Genomic DNA, 18,372 nt, shown 5'->3' with positions numbered 1-18,372 from the left:
GGGTGGGACACGGATGGAATGAGGCTCTAGGGAAGGGAGGTGGTCTGGAGACCAGGAATGTGTGAGCAGAGACCCATGGATGTTTTTTCCCTCTCCACTCCTCCTGTGATGATCAAGAATGGGTAAGGTGATAAATACAAATGGTACAAAACAAGACAAAGGTGACAAAGATCTGGGGTCACCTCAATTTGGCTAAACTGCCAACAAAGCAGAAATTTTCTGTGCTGAACAGAAATCATTGGGCAGCTTTGTTTCTAAGAAGAGGTCAAAATGGACTTCATAGTCCAACGAATGCCTCAAAATCCAATTAAAAATGAGAGAGAGAGAGAGAGAGAGAGAGAGAGAGAGAGATAGAGATAGATAGATATTGGTTCACTGCATTTGAATCTTAAACACACTTAGTGCTTAACTTTAAATAAAGCTGGGAATAAGCTGAAGCTTACCAAAACCTCCAGCCCCATCCCCACTTCCACCCATACAGAGCAGAAGCAGACCCCCGTGCACAGATGTCCCCACCTCCAGGCAGAGAGAGGACCCAGCTATCAACTCCTGGTGCTTGGCCTGGATGAAGGCCACACCCTCGGGGAAGGAAGGAGGGAGCAGGGAGACTGAAGGGACACTCAGAAGCCGACTGGGCTGCCTGAGGCATGGGGTGCCTAGCAGTGCAGGGGAGACCAGGAAGGAGCTGCTGAAGCCACGCGCAGCCACTGTGAAGGACAGCCGGGAACCAACATTTTAATATCCAAACAAGGGGAGCAGGGCCCAGGACCTCCCTCTGGGTGTCACTATGGCCCCTGAAGTCCAGGGGAAGGGCTGTTTGCAGTGCCCATGGCAGGTGTGCTCGTGAGGCAGGTGTCATGAAGGCTTTCTATACATCGTCCCGTGGAGCTTCTCCGCGAGGGAGGTGCCCTGGCTACCCCGCTTAAGATCGAGGAAACTGAGGAAAGCATGCGAGGGAGTGAAGAGCTGGGATTCCCACCCGGCCCTGGCTGGAGCCAACGTCCTCTGCCATTGCCGTGTGCTGCCTTTTCCAGGAAAAAGGGGGCTATGAATGAGTCAGGTACCCCCAAGTCCACCAGCACCCCTTAAATCTGAATCCCAGGAGGGCAAGGCTAAGGAAACCCTAGAGGACTGGATGGAGGGCACACGGCACACTGAGGCGAGGGCAGCAGGACGGTCCCCAGACAGGACCAGAGAGAGGCTTGGGAGTGCAGGGCCTGAACCTTGGGCTGGGAGAGGAACTGCTGTAGGGAGCAGGCTCCTCGCAGGGGCAGGCATGGACTTACCCTGGAATAAAATTACTCCTAATGACAACAATTTATTGGGTACCTACTACGAACCAGTCACTCTGCCAGGCACTTTGCAGAGGAAGACACTTTGGTCAAAGTGTCCCCAAGAACAAGTGCAATGGAAATCAGGTCTGGGACTGTACTCTTAGCCTCTGTGTTCCCCTTGCAATAATGTCCTTGGGCACCGGGTGGCACTTGCCTGAGGAACACAAATTTAAAACACCAGCCTTTTGCCACCTTCGACCTGGCTGCGCTCTGCTCTGCCTTATGTGAGGATGACCGGTGCACAATGGGGCAGCCTGGCCATCTGTGATGGTTTGGGGAGCCAGAGGCCTCCACCTGTCCAGGGTTACGGGGGCTTTCTTGTAATGCAGGTGATGTGAGAACTGGGCACAGCCCTCCAGGCTCATCCCCATGACTGATTAGAGTAGGGCCAGGAAGGTCAGTGCGCCCTGGCTGTGTGCTGCCTTTTTCAGGATGCCCTCCTGGCATCAGCTAGACACAGGGTGAGAAGTGGGAGCAGGATGAGTGCAGAAGGCCACTGGCTGTGGGTGAGGCTGTGGGAGGGCTGCAGCGCGGGTGTCTGTTCCCCTCGGCAGGGAGAGGGGAAGGAGGCCCATGCTGTGGGGAGGGGTGAGGCCTGGCCTTGCCCGTCACTGTCACTGAGTGCTGCCACGCCAGCTCCTGGCCCTGCAGGGCAATGACAGCAAGTTCGGGCTGCTCCTCTATGCCTGGGGATTCTGAGATGCCGACCTCACATCAGGCCACAAGGGGAGCTCTGGAGTGGCAAAACCCCGTGCCAGGTATGTGCCAGCCTGGCATGGTGCTGCCCTCACTGCAGCTCCAGGGAGGTCAGAACACCTGCCTCCGCGATGACTCAAAAGAACTGGATGCTGGATCTGCCTGCGGCCCCTGCGTCTGGAGGGCAGGGGCTGCAGCCTGCGGGACGGCCAAAGCACTGCCCCACTGTCCCCCTTCTACAGCCCCTCCTGGTGAACTGAGCTGCTAACTTACACACTTCCTTGTGTGCCAAAGCCCCTGCAGTGCCACCACAGCCCACCCCATGCAGCCATTATTCCTTCTCACACAGGAGAAACGGGACCAGGCAGGTGAGACCACACCACTGGAAGCAGCCAGCAGGAACCCGAGACCCTCTGTGGCATCCGGAGTGGAGGGTAGGATGGGTCCCTGGTTTCACGGCCTCAGCCAGAAGCTGAGGGAAGGATGATGGTGAGAAGAGGCAGCTTTACAGGTGATGGAGGACTTTTGCTGTAGAGGATTCTGTCTTTAGGAAGGAGGCGGCAGATGCCAGGGACGGTGGACGATAAGCCTGTGAGCCACTCCAAAGCCCAGGGCTCTTATACTGCTATAAAAGGCACAGTGGCACCAGACTGCTGCCCCCAGAGTCACCACCACACCATCTGCTGCTGTCAACACACCCAGGTGGGGCTGACAGAGGACCTGCGATGGGCTAGAGGAGCAAGGAGGGCAGGGGCCTGTCTGCTCAACTGAGAAGAGCCAGGGCACTGTGCACACAGAGGCGGGACACAGACCAGCACAGATACAGCCCCCACCCCCAGGCTGCAACGGCCTCTTCCCACATGGCAGTCTGATCCCACATTCCCAGGCCCCTTCCAACCATGCTGCCCACAGCTGGCTCAGATGGACAGCAGAGCTGACACCTCAGAGCTGGTCCAGCCTGGCCAGGACTCTGATCTTAAAGACAACCACCATTAAGTAAACACATTTAAAGCTTTACAGAACAAACCTGTTCTTTACTATTTGGTTCATTATGAACTTGAATCACTGTAGTTTGAAAGCTACACCCCACTGAGGCCTCGACAGCAGCATCTGTGTTCAGTGACTAACTTACTATATTCTGTGCAAATCATAAGTCCCATACCTTCACAAGCTTCAGAATTTCCCTGGTAGACGTAGCTCAGCCCTTTATCCCCCTGTACCCAGTGGACAGAAATGGCTACAGTTATGCTCTACAAGCTCCAAAGGAGACTATATTCTCACTGGGGCCTTCTGCCCTGGTCCTTGTAAGGCCCAAGGACTGGCCCTGGGCAGCAGCAGAGGCCTCAGCACCTGCATCTGCCACCTCCGTCTGGCAGCGCTTCTTTACCAGCACAGTGACAGCTGGGGCACGGCTTGGCGGGCCACCCTGCTGTGGGCAGGCCACACAGCACAGCTGTGGTTTTCCTCAGAGGTCCTTCTGATCTGCAACCTGACCCATCCGGAAGACCACCCTTTTCTGAGCAGGACCCGAGCTGTGGGAGGCCGGTGCCTACAGCTTGCTGTTTTTCTGGAACTGGGCCACCAGGCTGAGGACCTGCTCAGAAGCTTTGATGTTCTTGGAGCCCAGGTAGGCGATGCTGTTGGGGCCTGTCTCCTCCAGGTAGTAGCGGTAGTTGACCATGAGGCCACATGAGCCAGTGAGGCCCCTGAGGCTGCTGTCAGCCATCCAGTTGATGCGCCACATCACAGCCCCGTTCTGTAGGTGGAAGTTGGCCACAGGGTTCAGGGCGAAGCCGCGGTGCTTCTCGCCATACAGGTACCAGGCACACAGCCGCATGAGGGGAGCCTGGAGCGCGCGCACCAGCTTCTCCGACTTCACCCACTCGCTGCTGCTGAGCATGACCTTGAGGGTCTCCTGGATGGGGCCACCAGTGATCTCGGAGATCTCTGTGCATTCTGAATCTGTGAACAGTTCGTTCCTCCCACGCTCCTTTGTCTGCGAGTTCAGAAGCCCCAGAAGCCACTTGGTGAATCCAGGTATAGGTGACAGGCTTGAAAATGCCCCCAGGTGAGGAAACTCCTTCTGCGAGCAGGTGGGTGAGAGGAAGGCAGAGGAAACACACATTCAGCAGGTGGTGTGAGGTCCCTCGTCCACCCTCTACTCCTCTCAGCTCTGAACGCTGCTGCACAATCGGCAGAGTGACATGTGATGTCCATTACTACATTTTTCTTCTTTCAAGGCACATTAGGAAGCTGGTGTCTGCCAGGCCCTAGAGGCATCTGAAACCCCAAGGCAAGCCTCTAGGCCGGGTTTCAATCCATCCGTTTGCCACATTGCAAAACAGAGGCCAGGATTGGGGGCTTGCATAAAATCTGAGAGACAGCCCCTTCATGAGGAACATGGTCCAGTTTTTGATCACAGACCTCATCCTTCTACTGTACCATGTCCCTCGCCTGGGAGACCACTGTGGCCCCAGAGCCTGGTCTGATGCTTGGTATACAAGCACCAAGTGACATCTAAGTGGTGGCCCAGCTATAACTAGGGGGACAGGAGGGGCAGGTGGGGTATGTCACCATAACTTGGTTCAGCCATTATTAAAATGATAGCCAGGCATGGTGGTACACACTGGTAATCCCAGAGACTTAGGAGGCTGAGGCAGGAGGCTTGCAAGTTCAAAGCCAGCCTCAGCAACTTAGGCCCTCAGCAACTTAGCAAGACCCTGTCTCAAGATAAAAATTTAAAAAGGGCTGGAGAGGGGCTGGGATAGTGGTCAGCGACAGAACGAATGCCTAGCATGCGCGAGGTGCCGGGTTTGATCCTCAGCACCACGTAAAAATAAACAAATAAAATAAAGGTATTTTGCCCACATACAACCACAAATTTAAAAAAAAAAAAAAAAAAACTTTAAAATTTATGAAAGAAGAGGAGCAAGCCTCGGTGCTCCAGCATTCTGAGGACACGACTCTCAGTGGCCCAACATGACCTCGCACACCTGGCCTTTCTCTGCTCATGTTTATAGGGACAAGACACTCATCCTACATTCATGTTACACAGTATATCACAAACATTCTAATTGTCACTTGAAATTAAAAAATACAATTTTAATGACAGAATAATATTAAAAGGTAAGACTATGCAGTGTTTTCCCTTCTCTGGGCATTGAAGGGGGCTCCAGTGTTGGGCTTTTACAAACCCCGTGAGACCTTCTGTGCAGAAGGGAAACAGCTTCCCTGGAGAGTCCCTGAGGATCCTTGGCTCACAGCCAAGTGTGCCTAAGTACTACTGTTAGGTGGCTCCGAGACCACGGGGAGTCTTGGGTGCATCACTCAGAGCCCTTGTTCTGCTCTCCCTGCTACTGGCTCGTTACCTCAGTATCCTCCTCATTGCCCTACTCATAATACCAACAGCTAAGAAGAAGGGCCTAGAAAAACCTTATTACATGTGGCTTGTTAACACCTCTGGGGGAAAAGTGGCAGATAGTGACAATAAAGAAGCCGTTCCAAACTGAAGGCTGAGTTCTTAGATTAAAACTGACTAAGACTGTAGCATGAAGCGTGTAAAATATTTAACTTCAAGCTGCCATCCTTGAAGGCAGAGCATCTGCCACCACAGCCTGTGCTGGAGCAAAGAGTACCCAGGCAGAGGACAGCGCGCTCAGAGCCATTAGCAATCCAGTCATTTAACCTAAGACCTAGATTCTACTCACTGGAGGTCACCCAAGCCCTTGAGAGACAGTTTTGAAAAGCTACACTCAGAGGTCATCTGAGTGTGTCCACCATAGGACAGCCGGTGGCCTTTGCAGGCAACAAGAAGAAGGGAATTAGACCAATACCAAGCCAAAGCATTGACCTCTATGCTGGCTGGTCTAACCTTAGCACTCTCACAGACCCCAAGAGAGCCCACGCTGGTGGGATGTCAGGGGTCAGAGGCCCTGGAGAGTGTGGGCAGGCAGGGACAGGACAGGTCAGGCATGGCTAGGAAGACCGTGCTGGTACCTGGTCTGGGACAGCTGACAGTGAAAGAGGCACCCGGATATGTGTGTGTGTGTGTGTGTGTGTGTGTGTGAGAGAGAGAGAGAGAGAGAGAGAGAGAGAGAGAGAGAGAGAGACAGCATGAGCAGTCACAGCAGGGCAAGCCAGGTGTGTAGGTGTGTGTGTGTGTGTGTGTGTGTGAGTGTGTGAGTGAGACAGCATGAGAAGTCACAGCAGGGCAAGTCAGGCAAGGCTTCCCTGGAGAGCCAGGTCCTTAGAACACGTCTGCACCTGCAGCCCATCAAGAAGCCACTCTGGATGCCTGTTCTCAGCTCTGCTCCCACCTCCCGCAGTCTCATGGCACCTGGCACTATTCTGCTCCTCCCTTCCTTCAGCTCTCTCAGCCTGGGTCCTGAGAGACATGAGAAAGATCTAGACACCCCTACCACCACCCAGGATCACTCACCTGCAGCTCCTTGACCACGCGCTTTATGAGGAAGGTCCCCAGCTCCACCCCTTGCAGTCCCTGCTGGGTCAGGCTGATGGAGTAGAAGATCGCAGCGGCAATCCTGTTCCTCTCCTCTGTTTCCGAGGGGGGGCACTCCTTCACGATTGCCTGGAAGACACCAAGGTGGCTCTGAGAAGGGCCAGCCGCCTCAGCTCACATGGCACCCATCCTGTGTCACAAGAGCCTCAGAGAATCAAAGTGCTAAGAGAGGCCTGGCGCCAGATGCAGGTTCTGGCTGTAAAGATTAACGGGCCTGCTCCAGTCTGCTCTGCTCTCAGGAGACCCCTTCCAGCTCCTCTGGTTGTTTGCTTAGCATGGGTCATTCTACCACTTTGGAATTCCCAGGAAAGCTTTGTTATGGCAGTTTAGGCCCCTTTTTGCCTTTTTCCGGTCTTTGTACAAAATGGAACTTGTTCCCCAACCTCCCTGTAACACCCAGAGGTCACACACTGAGGCTTTGTCAGGGCCAACTGCAGCTACTAAGTTCCAATTTCTTCAGATTTTCTTTCAAAGGCCTGATTTTTTCTACCTTTAGTTATTTTTGCTCCTTTTCTCTCAACTCCAGTTTTTCAGATTTCCCGGGGGCCCCTTACAGTCCAACATAATTTTTCTTTTTTTTTGAAATTTGTCTTTTTATGGCTTTTCTATATACCTTTGTGATCATTTGCCAACATCCTTATTTTTCCTAAATGGAAACACATTCACTCATACACAAAACAATCTAAAAATGACTTCTATTGAAATGTCACTTAGCTGAAATCTGATTTTATTGGCTCTTATTTTTAGAATTTTTAGTATATATTTTGAGTACTGGATATTGAATCCAGGGAAGCTCTACCAGTGAGCTACATCCCCAGTTCTTATTTTATTTTAAATTTTGAGACAGTGTCTTGCTAAGTTGCTGAGCCTGGGCTTCTGATCTTTCTGCCTCAGCCTCAGGGCAGCTGGGACTGTAGGTATGGCCACCCAGTAGATCTCATTTTTAATTGCAGGGTTTATTGAACGCTAATAGACTGAAGGTCACCTGGTAACAGTGGAACAGCAGGTGGCAGCTGCCTTTTGTTTTGCTTTGAAGCGGGCACACCAGCTTGCTTTTGAGAAATACACTGAAGCCACTTTAACTTCTTCCAGCATCTTTTGATTCTTGAAGCAGGGGTGTTTGGCCTGGAGTATGGGAGGCACTTCTCCTTGGGGTCAGGACAGGGTTGTGTCTGAATCCCTCTTTGGCCTTTCTTGCTCTGTCATTGTGGGTACATTACTGATGTTCCCTGAACTTCCATTTCTTATGTCTAAAGTGAGGCCCATAATAATAAGACCTAACTCAGTGTTCTGAGCAATAACACATGGAACATGTTTCATGGGAGGATAGCACAGGGGACGTGCTCAAGAGGTGTTGTGAATATTATAAAGGGACCATGTTCCACATGCTCTTCTGCAACCTGGACATTTTACTCAAGTCTAAGTCCAGGCTGGCTTTCCAGGTGAAACAGAAACCTACACCAACATTTACACACTTGCATAGAAATCCAGTGCGTGTGCATATACTATGTTTATATACCATCTTCTGTGGTGGTGGGATGGAACCTGGGCCTCGCCCATGCCAGGCAAGCCCACCACACACACCGCTCTCTGGCCACCCCTCATTGAAGGGCAGCTACTTGCCATCGCTGGCCTTCCACAGCTACGAACAGTGGTACATGAGCAGCCACCCAGACTCTCAGGTCCCTTAGAGTGGAATTTTCAGGCAGAAGGGTACATTTGACACTTTAATACCAGTGCTAAAACATCCCCAGAGGGGACCTGGAATGCTCAGCTCCACCAAGAGTGCAGGACTCCCTCAAACACAAAATCCTCCAGGATTTCTTCCCGCCAGTCAAGTACAGGTGCCTGGTTGCCCTACTCAGCTTCTGACTTCTTAGACTAGGAAACTGCCTGTGTGCACAGTCTGCTTACCATCCATTCATCTTCCCAGCAGGCTATTCCAACCCGAGTCCCCACCTCACTGCACCTTCCTGGTGGAAGCCCAGGCTCTCACATTCCCTTTCCCCTCCTTCCCCTTGTCTAGACCTGCTTGCCACCTCCAGACCCTGCAGTGTGGTCACTGGTCTCTTGCCCCATGGGCCCTGTTTCAGAAGTTCTTGCCAAACCCCTCCAGAAGCCCAGCTTGCCTCAGGATATGGAAATGGAAGCAAACTCCATTCCTACACCTGCCACTCTTCAGCAGCACCTGGACCCATGTCAGGCAGACGGCACCATCTTTCACTTCCCCACCACATGTCTTAAAACTTCCCACAGGCCCTTACCAAAGGCTGAAGAGCTCAACCACACATCTGTCCCTCTACCTCTCCATCCCTCACCCGTTTCTGCCTCACAGAATCACCCTGTAAGATCCCACCTCTTAATTCAAAGTCATCACAGCCAGTGAGCACTCTCCCTGAGCTGGACCTGCGTTTCTCACTCCTGCACCCTGCAACACACCCCTGGAGACTGCGTTCACCCAATTACAAAGTTCACAAAAGTTCAAACAATTTATTCTTGAAATAAAGGATCCAACCAAAGTAAAAAAGCAAACAAACAAAAACCTTAAGGAACTTTGTAGGATGTTTATCTTATCCTCAAGTGACCAACTGCAGGTACCTGGATGTTGTTGGAGATGTCACTGGTCAGTGCCACATGCAAGACGACGAGGGGCTCCCCCGGGGTTGAACAGTGAGAAAAGAAGTAGCACCTCCTGTAGGGCCCGACGCGTCGCTTCATGTCCATCCAGTTCTTCACAGGGTGCACAGCCTCAGCCCTGACAAGGGACAACAGGGATGAAACGAGTGTCCAATTTTCATGTTAAACAGTACTTGCTGATTGCTATTCATGTTACCCACAAAAGTCAAGCTCTTTCAATACAGCTCTAATCGACTCCTGAAAAATCTATAGACAAACATTTTAATGTGAAATAGCACTGAGAAGAACTATCACAATGACCACTTTACATACAAAATTGTGTGCTGAATCTTAACGCCAATCTTGAGAGGAGTGAGTGAGGCTCTTGGAGGCATTTTTACAGCAGGTTTCAACACAGAATCTAACTGTGGCTTTGCTGTGGAGCTCTGTGTCCTGGGGACCCTGCAGTCTGAAGCGGCTGCCTGTGCTGTGCCCCTCGGCCCTGTCTCCCGGCCTCTCCATGACTGTTTTTGGCATGTGAACCACAGCAGGCACTGTTGTCACTTAGGCTTCAACAGCAGGACCCTTTCTGAGCCTGAGATTCCATGGGACAGCATGGAATGCAGGCAAGACACGACACAGGACTGAGTGACACTGTCCTGGACGCGCTGTGACCATGCATGATGTAGTTTACTGAAAGGCTCTATCCCAGCGGGACTTAACAACTGGGTGCGTGCTGTTTGGATTACTAACACAACCACTGGGCCCAGAGTTTGCACGACTCTGATAACAGGATCTTGAGAAGCCATGAATGGGCCTGCTGGCTTTAAACACGAGGACGTAAACAAGACCCAGGTTACTGAGGACTAATGAATCTTTCTGTGCTCTGCCCCCTCCCCCACATGCAGCGACAGCCATGACTCCCGAGACACCGTGTGGAATCTTGTGGGATCAAACAGGACACAGAGGAATGCGCCCAGGCTCAGCGGCAGTCTGAGAATTGGCTCATACTCACTCACTGATTCTCTGCAGCACCTCACACGGCGAATGCCAGGTGACCCGTTCGAGGCTCAGGAACCCTGAGGAGAACCACTCCGAGAGCATGCCTTTCAGTACCCCATTCATTTCCTGAAAGGAGAAGGCAGTGGGTCCTCAGGGGACAGCAGGAGTCCATCTCTGTGTCCCTGTCAGCACAGTGAATGAAGCTGATCATGCACGATAGGAGAGACTGTGCCAGGTGATGCCCTGGGCAGCCTCATCTGCAATACCTGTGTGCAACTCCCATCTCCAGCCAAGGCAGCCCCAGTTCCCTCTGCAGAAGACGACCGAGACCCCTGGATGCAAACCTTCACTTTGAACCACGCTGGCCGCAGTGATGAAACACTGCAATTTGTTCATCACAGAGAACATAACTAATTATATAAAACAGGACAAACGCTAACAGGCTTCACAGAGCCCCAGGGCCTGCGCCCTCCAGAACATTCTATGGCAGGGAAGAGTGCAATACCTTGTTTTCTGAGAGGAACAAGTACTTGGTCCAGGGATGCTATTTCATCACCTGGAGACACACACCTTCAGATCTGAACACCTCTGATGTCAGGATGCACCTTTCAAAAGGTGCTGGGTCACTGTTTACCTGCCAGCATTTTTCTCCACCTTAGTGGGATTTACAATATCTGAAAGAAACCGTGTATCTGAAAGAAACTGTGGCATATAAACACAATGGAATATTACTCAGCAATAAAAGAGAATAAAATTATGGCGTTGGCAGGTAAATGGATGGAGTTGGAGAATATCACGTTAAGTAAGCCAATTCCCAAAAACCAAAAGCCGAATGTTTTCTCTGATAAGAGGATGCTAATCTATAATGGGGGGTGGGGCATTGGATGGATGGAGGAACTTTGGATTGGGCAAAGGGGGCAGGTATAGGGATAGGAAAGATGGTGGCATGTGACGGACAACATTACCCTAGGTACATGTATGGCACGAATGGTATGACCCTACTTTGTGTACAACCAGAGAAGTGAAAAATTGTGCTCTATTTGTGTATAATGAATCAAAGAGCATTCTGCTGTCATGTATAAATGACTAGAATAAATAGAGAAAAACAAAGTAACAGTGTATTTGATAGAGTGTTTTAGATTTGATGAAATTCTTCTAATTTTGCTTCACTTATTTATATCAGTTCTACTTCCAAAAATGATTTGAGTTGACATCAAAGATCCCTTTGCACTGAAACCCTTCAAGCAAGAACAGAAGAAGAGACACATGGGCTGGAGCAGGATCTGAGTTCAGTGTGGCCTAAAGTGACCAGGGCTGGACATGTAACTGTAGAAAGCTTCTGCCTGCCACAGTGAAGAGGGTGCCAACAGTGGCCCACACAGCTTATTATTTCACAGCAGTTGCTTTCTCTTATCTTCCAAATTAACAGAGGCCACATTTTTAGCTAGGCACATCCATGTCTGTCCAGAATAGACTGCACAGCACCAGGGGGCAGTCATGTGAATGAGCTTAGGCCAAGGAGGTGTGAGCAGGAGTGTCCTGCAGTAGGCTGGGGAACATTAAGAGACGGCAGGAGCATGTTCTTTGTCTATCCTTTCCCTTGTTCGTTCCTCTGTGGTGGCTGGTGTGGGAGCAGCCATACTGGACCATGAGGTGACAGTGGCGATGGGTCTTCAGGGCAGAGCAACAAGACTGAAGTGGAGGTTCACTGAATACACCATAGAGCAGATCAGCTGTCCCTAGACTTGGACCTGAAAAACTAACTTCTCTATTATTCAAACTGTTACTTTGGGTCTCTGCTACTCACAGGCACACTGAACACTATTATTAAATGACAGTGAGTATCTTAGTGCATCTGGTACCAAATTATCTTTCAAAACTTTACAGTTCACAAGAATGTGATAGACATTGCCCAAGACCAGTCTTGTAACCGTCATGGAACTTCATAGCACCATTTCACAATAATTCTGTTACAAGATGAAAGGCCTCAGAACTTTGTCACCTGAGCAAAAGCTGCAGGCATGGGCTGGTGGCTCATGATTTTTCAGAAGAATATGAAGTCTGTTTTTTTATATTTAAGTACCAGGACACAGAGGAGGCTGGGCTTGTTCTGTGACCCCACAGGGGTGGGAGGGGGCTAATCTAGGACCAACCAGCAGCAGTCATGGTCAGCAGATTTGGACTGTCTTCACCATAAGGAAGGCTGTCCGTCCTGGCAAAGGGCTCTTGGCCCTGGAGCAACTGCACAGGAGGGCAATAGCTGGGTGAGTCTGCTCCAGAGGGGATTTAGGCATTGGATGTCGGTGGGGCCGGCTCCTCCTTGCAATTCCTTGTAGCTCTAGATGCCATAACATAATCTCCTCTACCCAGCTGTGAGCTCTGCCAGAGAAGAAAGGAAAGTTGATTCGGGAGGAGCAGGCTGGGAGGCAAGAGATAGTTTGCTAGCTCAATGGCTCTTTATAAAACTGACTACAATAGTTCTTAATTCTCCTGGGGTCCTTTCATACTCTTAAGTATGTGTTAAAAATCAGAGACCCCCCCTCAAAATGCCCACATATTAATAAAATCTCATATAGTGAGGCTCAGGACCCCAGCACTTTTGCTGAACGGTCAGGAGGCGGCTGGTTAAGCGTGAGGAAGATGTATTAGATTTCCGGTACATCTGTGACAGGAAAAAGCTGGAAAACCCTGGTTTTGACATTAATTATGAAAGAAATAGCTTGGCTGGTGGAAATTCCTCCTTTGAGGGCTCTCCACTCTATTCTGGGCAGCTGACAGCGACAACATGTGATGCTGGACGCAGAGCTGGAATCTAGGTGGAAGGTTACAAGTCTCCACTGCCTGCTTCTACCACCACAGCTGTTCCAGCGGGAGCCAACCACAGGCAGGCGGCCAGGAAGAACCTCCTCTGCCTCACTATCAACCACGCCAGGCGGGAAGTGCAGCTGCCAGGGCACCAAGCAGCGCCCAAGCCAGGCTAGCTCTGTCCTTCTGTGCTCCCTTGGTTTCCTTGGATGACGCCATCGGGACGACCAGCCAGCTTTTCCTTTAGCAGAGAAAAGTTGTCTCCTGCCCTCTCTTCTGAAGTCTTGGCTGTTAAGACCTGCCTATTTTGGTATGTGAAGAAGAGTCGCTCAGAAGCCCTGAGCTGGAAGGGAGGCAGAGGCCAGGGCTCAGAGCGGGTACTACTCCAAATCACATGAGCCGCACCCCCACCCTCCACGTACCTTCCCACCTAATTCTTGCTTAGTGGAGCTAGGCACAGAGTGTCCCAGGACGCACAGGGAGTACTGTGCAGACCACAGCAGGGAAGCCTGCCCAGAGGGGCTGCCCAGCTGTGTCTAGCACAGCTGGTGGTCACAACAGCAGGGGTGGCCAGGTGGGATGCTGACAGAGTCTGACAGCACCTACCCCTATCCCAGTAGCCATGCCTCCCTCCACCACGGTTTCCATGTCCCAACCGCCCATGGTGAGGCCTTCCTGTGATCTACACGCTAACCGCCCTCAGTATCTCCCACTGCCCAGACCTTCCTGCAGCCTGGGGGATTCAGCTGTTTCACTGGAATTTGATCTCGAAGAAAACTAAGTCCTCAACCAAGTGGGCCTCTGGACATGAAGACAGAAAGCCCCGCACCCACAGGTCAGGCCCAGAGGCAGGTGCTGGCAGGGCTGAGCTGGACACTCAGGGTGCTGTACCAGGAGGCAGCAGCACAGAGCGCCCACTCTCCAGCTGAAGCCTCTACTCCTTCCAAGGGAGCCACCCTGTTAGGTGCTCTTCCGGCACCTGAGTGACTCTGGAGCCCAAAGCCCAGGAAAGACCCTGCAGAGCTGGATTCGTCTCCACCAAAGGCCCACACACCCTGGGGGCCTCCGGAGTCAACACAACTTTGGCTGAGAAAAACACTTTTTTATCAAAGAACAATTGAGGACCAGAGGGAGGCTCTTCCTGCTGTAATGAAGCTGCTCCCTCAGAGACGGTCACCTTCCCTTTCCCACACGTTAACATTTTGGGTTTTGTGATCGCTGACATCAAAAACAGTCTCAAGTCCTTTTCCTACAAACTCCTTAATTATTAAAACAACTATAATTCCTTTCTTGGAGTAAGCCCACGAAGGTCAATAACTTGTGGTCCAAGGAATCCCATAAATCCACATTAGATGAGTCTACCACAGCAGTGCAGCTTGGTGGGAACCAAGACCGACACACTGATCTTCTGATTCAGATTAACACAGGCCATGTTCACGTCCTTCTCCGTGTATTGGATTTGCTATCTTGGAAAGCACAACACAGATAGTAACTTGACCTTTGCCCCACTAAAATTTTCAAAGTGGTGCTTGTATCTTCCAGCAAGGACACTTGAAACTGACTCTGAACTTACATTTAAAGGGATTAAAAATCCTGAAGGGAGAGAAAAGAAATCTTGTCTGATTTCAGATATCCCAGGAAACAGACCCCATACTGCCCACATCCTTCGGATCTCATGCTGGATACACTGCAATGGCAAAGTCAGTCTTCTAGGTGCTTATATCTCCAATAATCCCAGCCCTCCAGGAGACCAAGCTCTCCACAAACTGTGTCCTCATCTGTTTACCACATTTTTTAGCAAAGCTCTAATAAATCCCTCAGGGGACTTTTTGGGAAAGAAGCAGGCTGACCTTGAGCTCACTGACCATCAACTGAATCTCTCATCTCAGTGCGGAGCCAACGGTCCAGGGGAGTTAAGAGACTTGGCTAAAATCACCCCAAATCATCTCTCTTAACAAACAGATGGCAATAACGGAACCACAGCCTGGCTCACTTCCTCACCCCATGCTCCTTCTGTAGACCCTCTGTCCTGTAAATCACACAGGTGCCACTTGTTCTAAAGTGAACCAGTAAACAAAGGCCCTGGATAGATGGGCCACACAGTGACCTGGATGCACTCCAGGAAGGCTTAGGACAAAGTCCACAGAAGCCCTAACCAGGGCACATTCACTTGACCTTATTCAGAAAGTCCAAGAGTCAACTGGGGTCATGCAAGTTGCCCGCCTGGGTGACAGGGAGCGCGCATAAAACCAGCAATGCTGAGATCTGGGGAAACCAAGGAGTGAACACCCTGCTCTTCCTTGAGCATTCAGCATTTAAGGTGCTTGGGGATCTGGGATCCTGCTCTAAGACTTTTCATGGTTTCTAATGTTTAATTGCTATGAGTAAAAAACTGAGTTGCCTCTTTAATGTAGCTGTAAAATCCTCAATGAAGTAAAAGAAATAGGATAAAAATGGATTACACACCCAACCCACAAGAGCACATTAATGCACTACGGACCCCAAGTGACAAGGACATGTCAATACAGGGCCAAGAACTGTATGTAGAGATATACCATTCTGTGGGGAGGAATGGGGGGGCTATGCATGAGTGACAGGTGGGTATACTGGGAACTCTGTACCTTCTGCTCAGTTTTACTGCACATCAAGCTATTCAAAAAAAAAAAAAAAAAAAAAAAGGAAGTCTAATAAAAAAAAGAAGACAGTGCTCACAAAGCAATTCTGGGGCTAGCTCATAATATCAAATCCCAATTGACAATTTCTAGGGATAGAAGAAAACTATGATTTAAATGATGGGGATTTAAAAAATGTATGTAATTATGTAAAGCAAAAGAGAAAGAATTAACAGACTTCAGTACTGACAGTTAAATGCAGTGCCTATGCAGAAGACTTCCAAGTCCTTCTTGGCTTCTTCCAGGCTCAGAACTCTGACAGCTGGCAGTGCAGTGTGACTTCAGGACAACGGTGAATGATCAGTGTGCCGAAGATTCTTATGCTGGGGCATGCAGGGCTCTGTCTCGAGCATTCATTCATCATTTTGCTATGCCAGAAATGCGAGACAAGGTTCCACTTTTCAGGGAAATGTTTATCTAGTGTGGGATGGGGGGCACACTGTGTCTGCAGAGTTTGAACCATGGAGGTTCAGACAGCAGAGTACATTTGAGCTGGAACATGGTTAACTTAGTGAGAATCGTGACTGATGAGTTGTGATTGGGTACTGGGGATTCCCAATCCGGGAATTTTAGGATCAAAGGTTTGTAACCCTTGGTAACACTTAACCAGCTACCAAAAGAAATTAAATCATAGCCACCGTTATCACTCTGAAATTAATCCTATCCTTAACTACACCCAATATGTATATATCTGAGGCTAAGTAGCCAAAAGTGATGGTAACGCATAGTGCAGAGAACTCTGGATTGGCATAATCACAGACATATTTGTTAAGTTTATGGACAAGTCACATAATCTCAGTTTTATCTCTGTGTATCACTCACCTAAGAGGGAACAAAAGTAACAACTGTTATGCCAACTTTACAGATTTGTTGAATGTCAGGACAGTCATTCAACCATTCAATTTAAAAAACACATAATAAAGGTCAAAATGTCAGACACTTCTGAAACACATACTTTTCATTCACTAAAAAGGCAGGTTAGGGTTCCCTCAACACTTAATATGAAGAGCACAAAAGGACTATCCACAACTCTAGGCTATCTTGCAGGTCAATTATTTAAGTCTAAAATATTTACCTGCATCTAACATGACTCACTGCCCTAAACCCTGACTATCTTAAGAAGGCAACTTAGAATAACTTGACTTTGTCATATTCAGGGCTGGGCCAGTGAGTTCATGCCCTCTCCAAAGTTATGGGACAGAGAGAAGGCTGGAAGGCACCATGGCTTCGAGGCAGCGCTGCCCTTCAATCCTACCCATCTTTGTGAATTTTGTGGAACTTCCTAGGACAATGCCTTACACGTAGTAAGTGCCTCCATTTTTTTTTTTTTCATTAAACACAGGGTCTTGCTACACCGCACAGGCTGGGCAAAATGATTCTCCTGCCTCACTCTCTCAAGTATCTGGGGCTGCAGGCCTGCCACCTCACCTGGCTTGTAGGTGCTGACACTGTCAGGTGTTCAAAGGGCGCCTGGCGTTGATACTTGTTCACGAAACTTGTTAAACAGACTTCATAAGACGACACTAACCAGATGCCGGGTGGCCTGCCCTCCGCAACTGTGGACGAGCGCGGAAGCTATCTAATAACACTTTACACCTGAGGCCTGCAAGGTGCGCGCAGGGCCTAGGCAAGGACTCAGCCGGAAGGGGCTGGGTTTGGGGGCTGTAACTGCGAGCGAAGGGGGGTGTTCAGGACCGGGCAGAGGAGGGCTGCACTGGGAGGCCGCCGGGAGCCCGCTGCCCGGGGTCGGGGCGGCCCGGGCAGGGCCTTACCCGCACGTGCGGCCCCTCCACCAGCTTGAGGGCCTGCGCCTCAAGCAGGTCGGCCCGCAGCTGCACCAGGAAGCGCACGCCGCCGTCCAGCTTGCTGATGTGGTGGAAGAGGCCGCGGTAGCGCGGCACCAGCGCGTAGCGCAGCCGGTCCTCGGCCTGCAGCAGCACGGCCGCCTCCCGCGGCTGCTGGCGCAGCTGGAGCACGCCGGCGCTCTGCTCGGCCACCTGGCCGTGGTCCACGCCGAAGCCCTGCGCCAGGCGGCCCAGCAGCTCGGCGCGCTGGGCCACCTCGGTCAGGCCGCCGTAGAAGCTCACGAAGTCGGCGCACTGGCCCTCGGCGGGCGCCGGCGTCTTCTCGCGCAGCTCGTAGGCCGGCGTGGGCGGCACCGCGCGGCGCAGCAGCTCGTCCATGGCGCGCTCCAGGGCGCCGGCCGCCGCCACCGGCCCGCTCGACAGCTGAGGCCCGGGCGGCCGCCGCGGCCGCGGGGGAAACCGCAGCGGGAGGAGACGCCGCGCCGACAAGCCCGGCCCGAGTGCTCTCATGATGCCAGGAGACAGCTGCCGAGGGGCTAGGCCCGCCGCGCCGCCGCGCTTCCGGTTCGGCTTCCGGTTCCGGCTTCCGGCGTGCGCAGGCCCCATTGGCCAAGGACTGGGGTGGGGCGGGGCGCTGGCCAATTGGAGGGCGGGGCGAGCGGCTGGAAGCCAAGTGCAGCCAAAGGGCCCGGGGGCGGGGCGGTCCCTTGACGCCTGACACCCACCGTGCAGCCACCTTGGCTGCTAGTCAGGCCACTGGCTAGCCACAGTCGCCTTCTCCGCTGCCGCCCCACCACACACGCCTCTCTCCTCCAGTCCTGAGCCCCTCCAACCTCCAGGTGCAGCAGAGTCACCTGGGAACGCGTTACACGTGCAGACTCCCGGGCCCTTAGAAGGCAAGAACTATTAGTCTCCTGTTACAC

The 18,372-nt window shown here is 51.4% G+C and overlaps 1 protein-coding gene across 1 annotated transcript; it reads right to left on the bottom strand.

Annotated features, from left to right (window-relative positions):
- Positions 1–3,035: 3,035 nt before the first annotated feature.
- Positions 3,036–17,992, bottom strand: Mlycd (malonyl-CoA decarboxylase). Its single transcript, XM_076839439.2, has 5 exons — positions 17,417–17,992; positions 10,181–10,293; positions 9,148–9,304; positions 6,469–6,618; positions 3,036–4,113 (listed from the first exon to the last, which is right to left on the bottom strand). The coding sequence occupies exons 1-5, from the start codon at positions 17,957–17,959 to the stop codon at positions 3,580–3,582; spliced, it is 1,497 nt and encodes a 498-aa protein (XP_076695554.1). The 5' UTR covers positions 17,960–17,992; the 3' UTR covers positions 3,036–3,579.
- Between the last annotated feature and the right edge of the window lie 380 nt (positions 17,993–18,372).

Source organism: Callospermophilus lateralis, chromosome 18 (assembly GCF_048772815.1).
Source record: "Callospermophilus lateralis isolate mCalLat2 chromosome 18, mCalLat2.hap1, whole genome shotgun sequence".
Classification (NCBI taxonomy): Eukaryota; Metazoa; Chordata; class Mammalia; order Rodentia; family Sciuridae; genus Callospermophilus; species Callospermophilus lateralis.
This window is presented reverse-complemented; position numbering and strand designations above follow the sequence as displayed.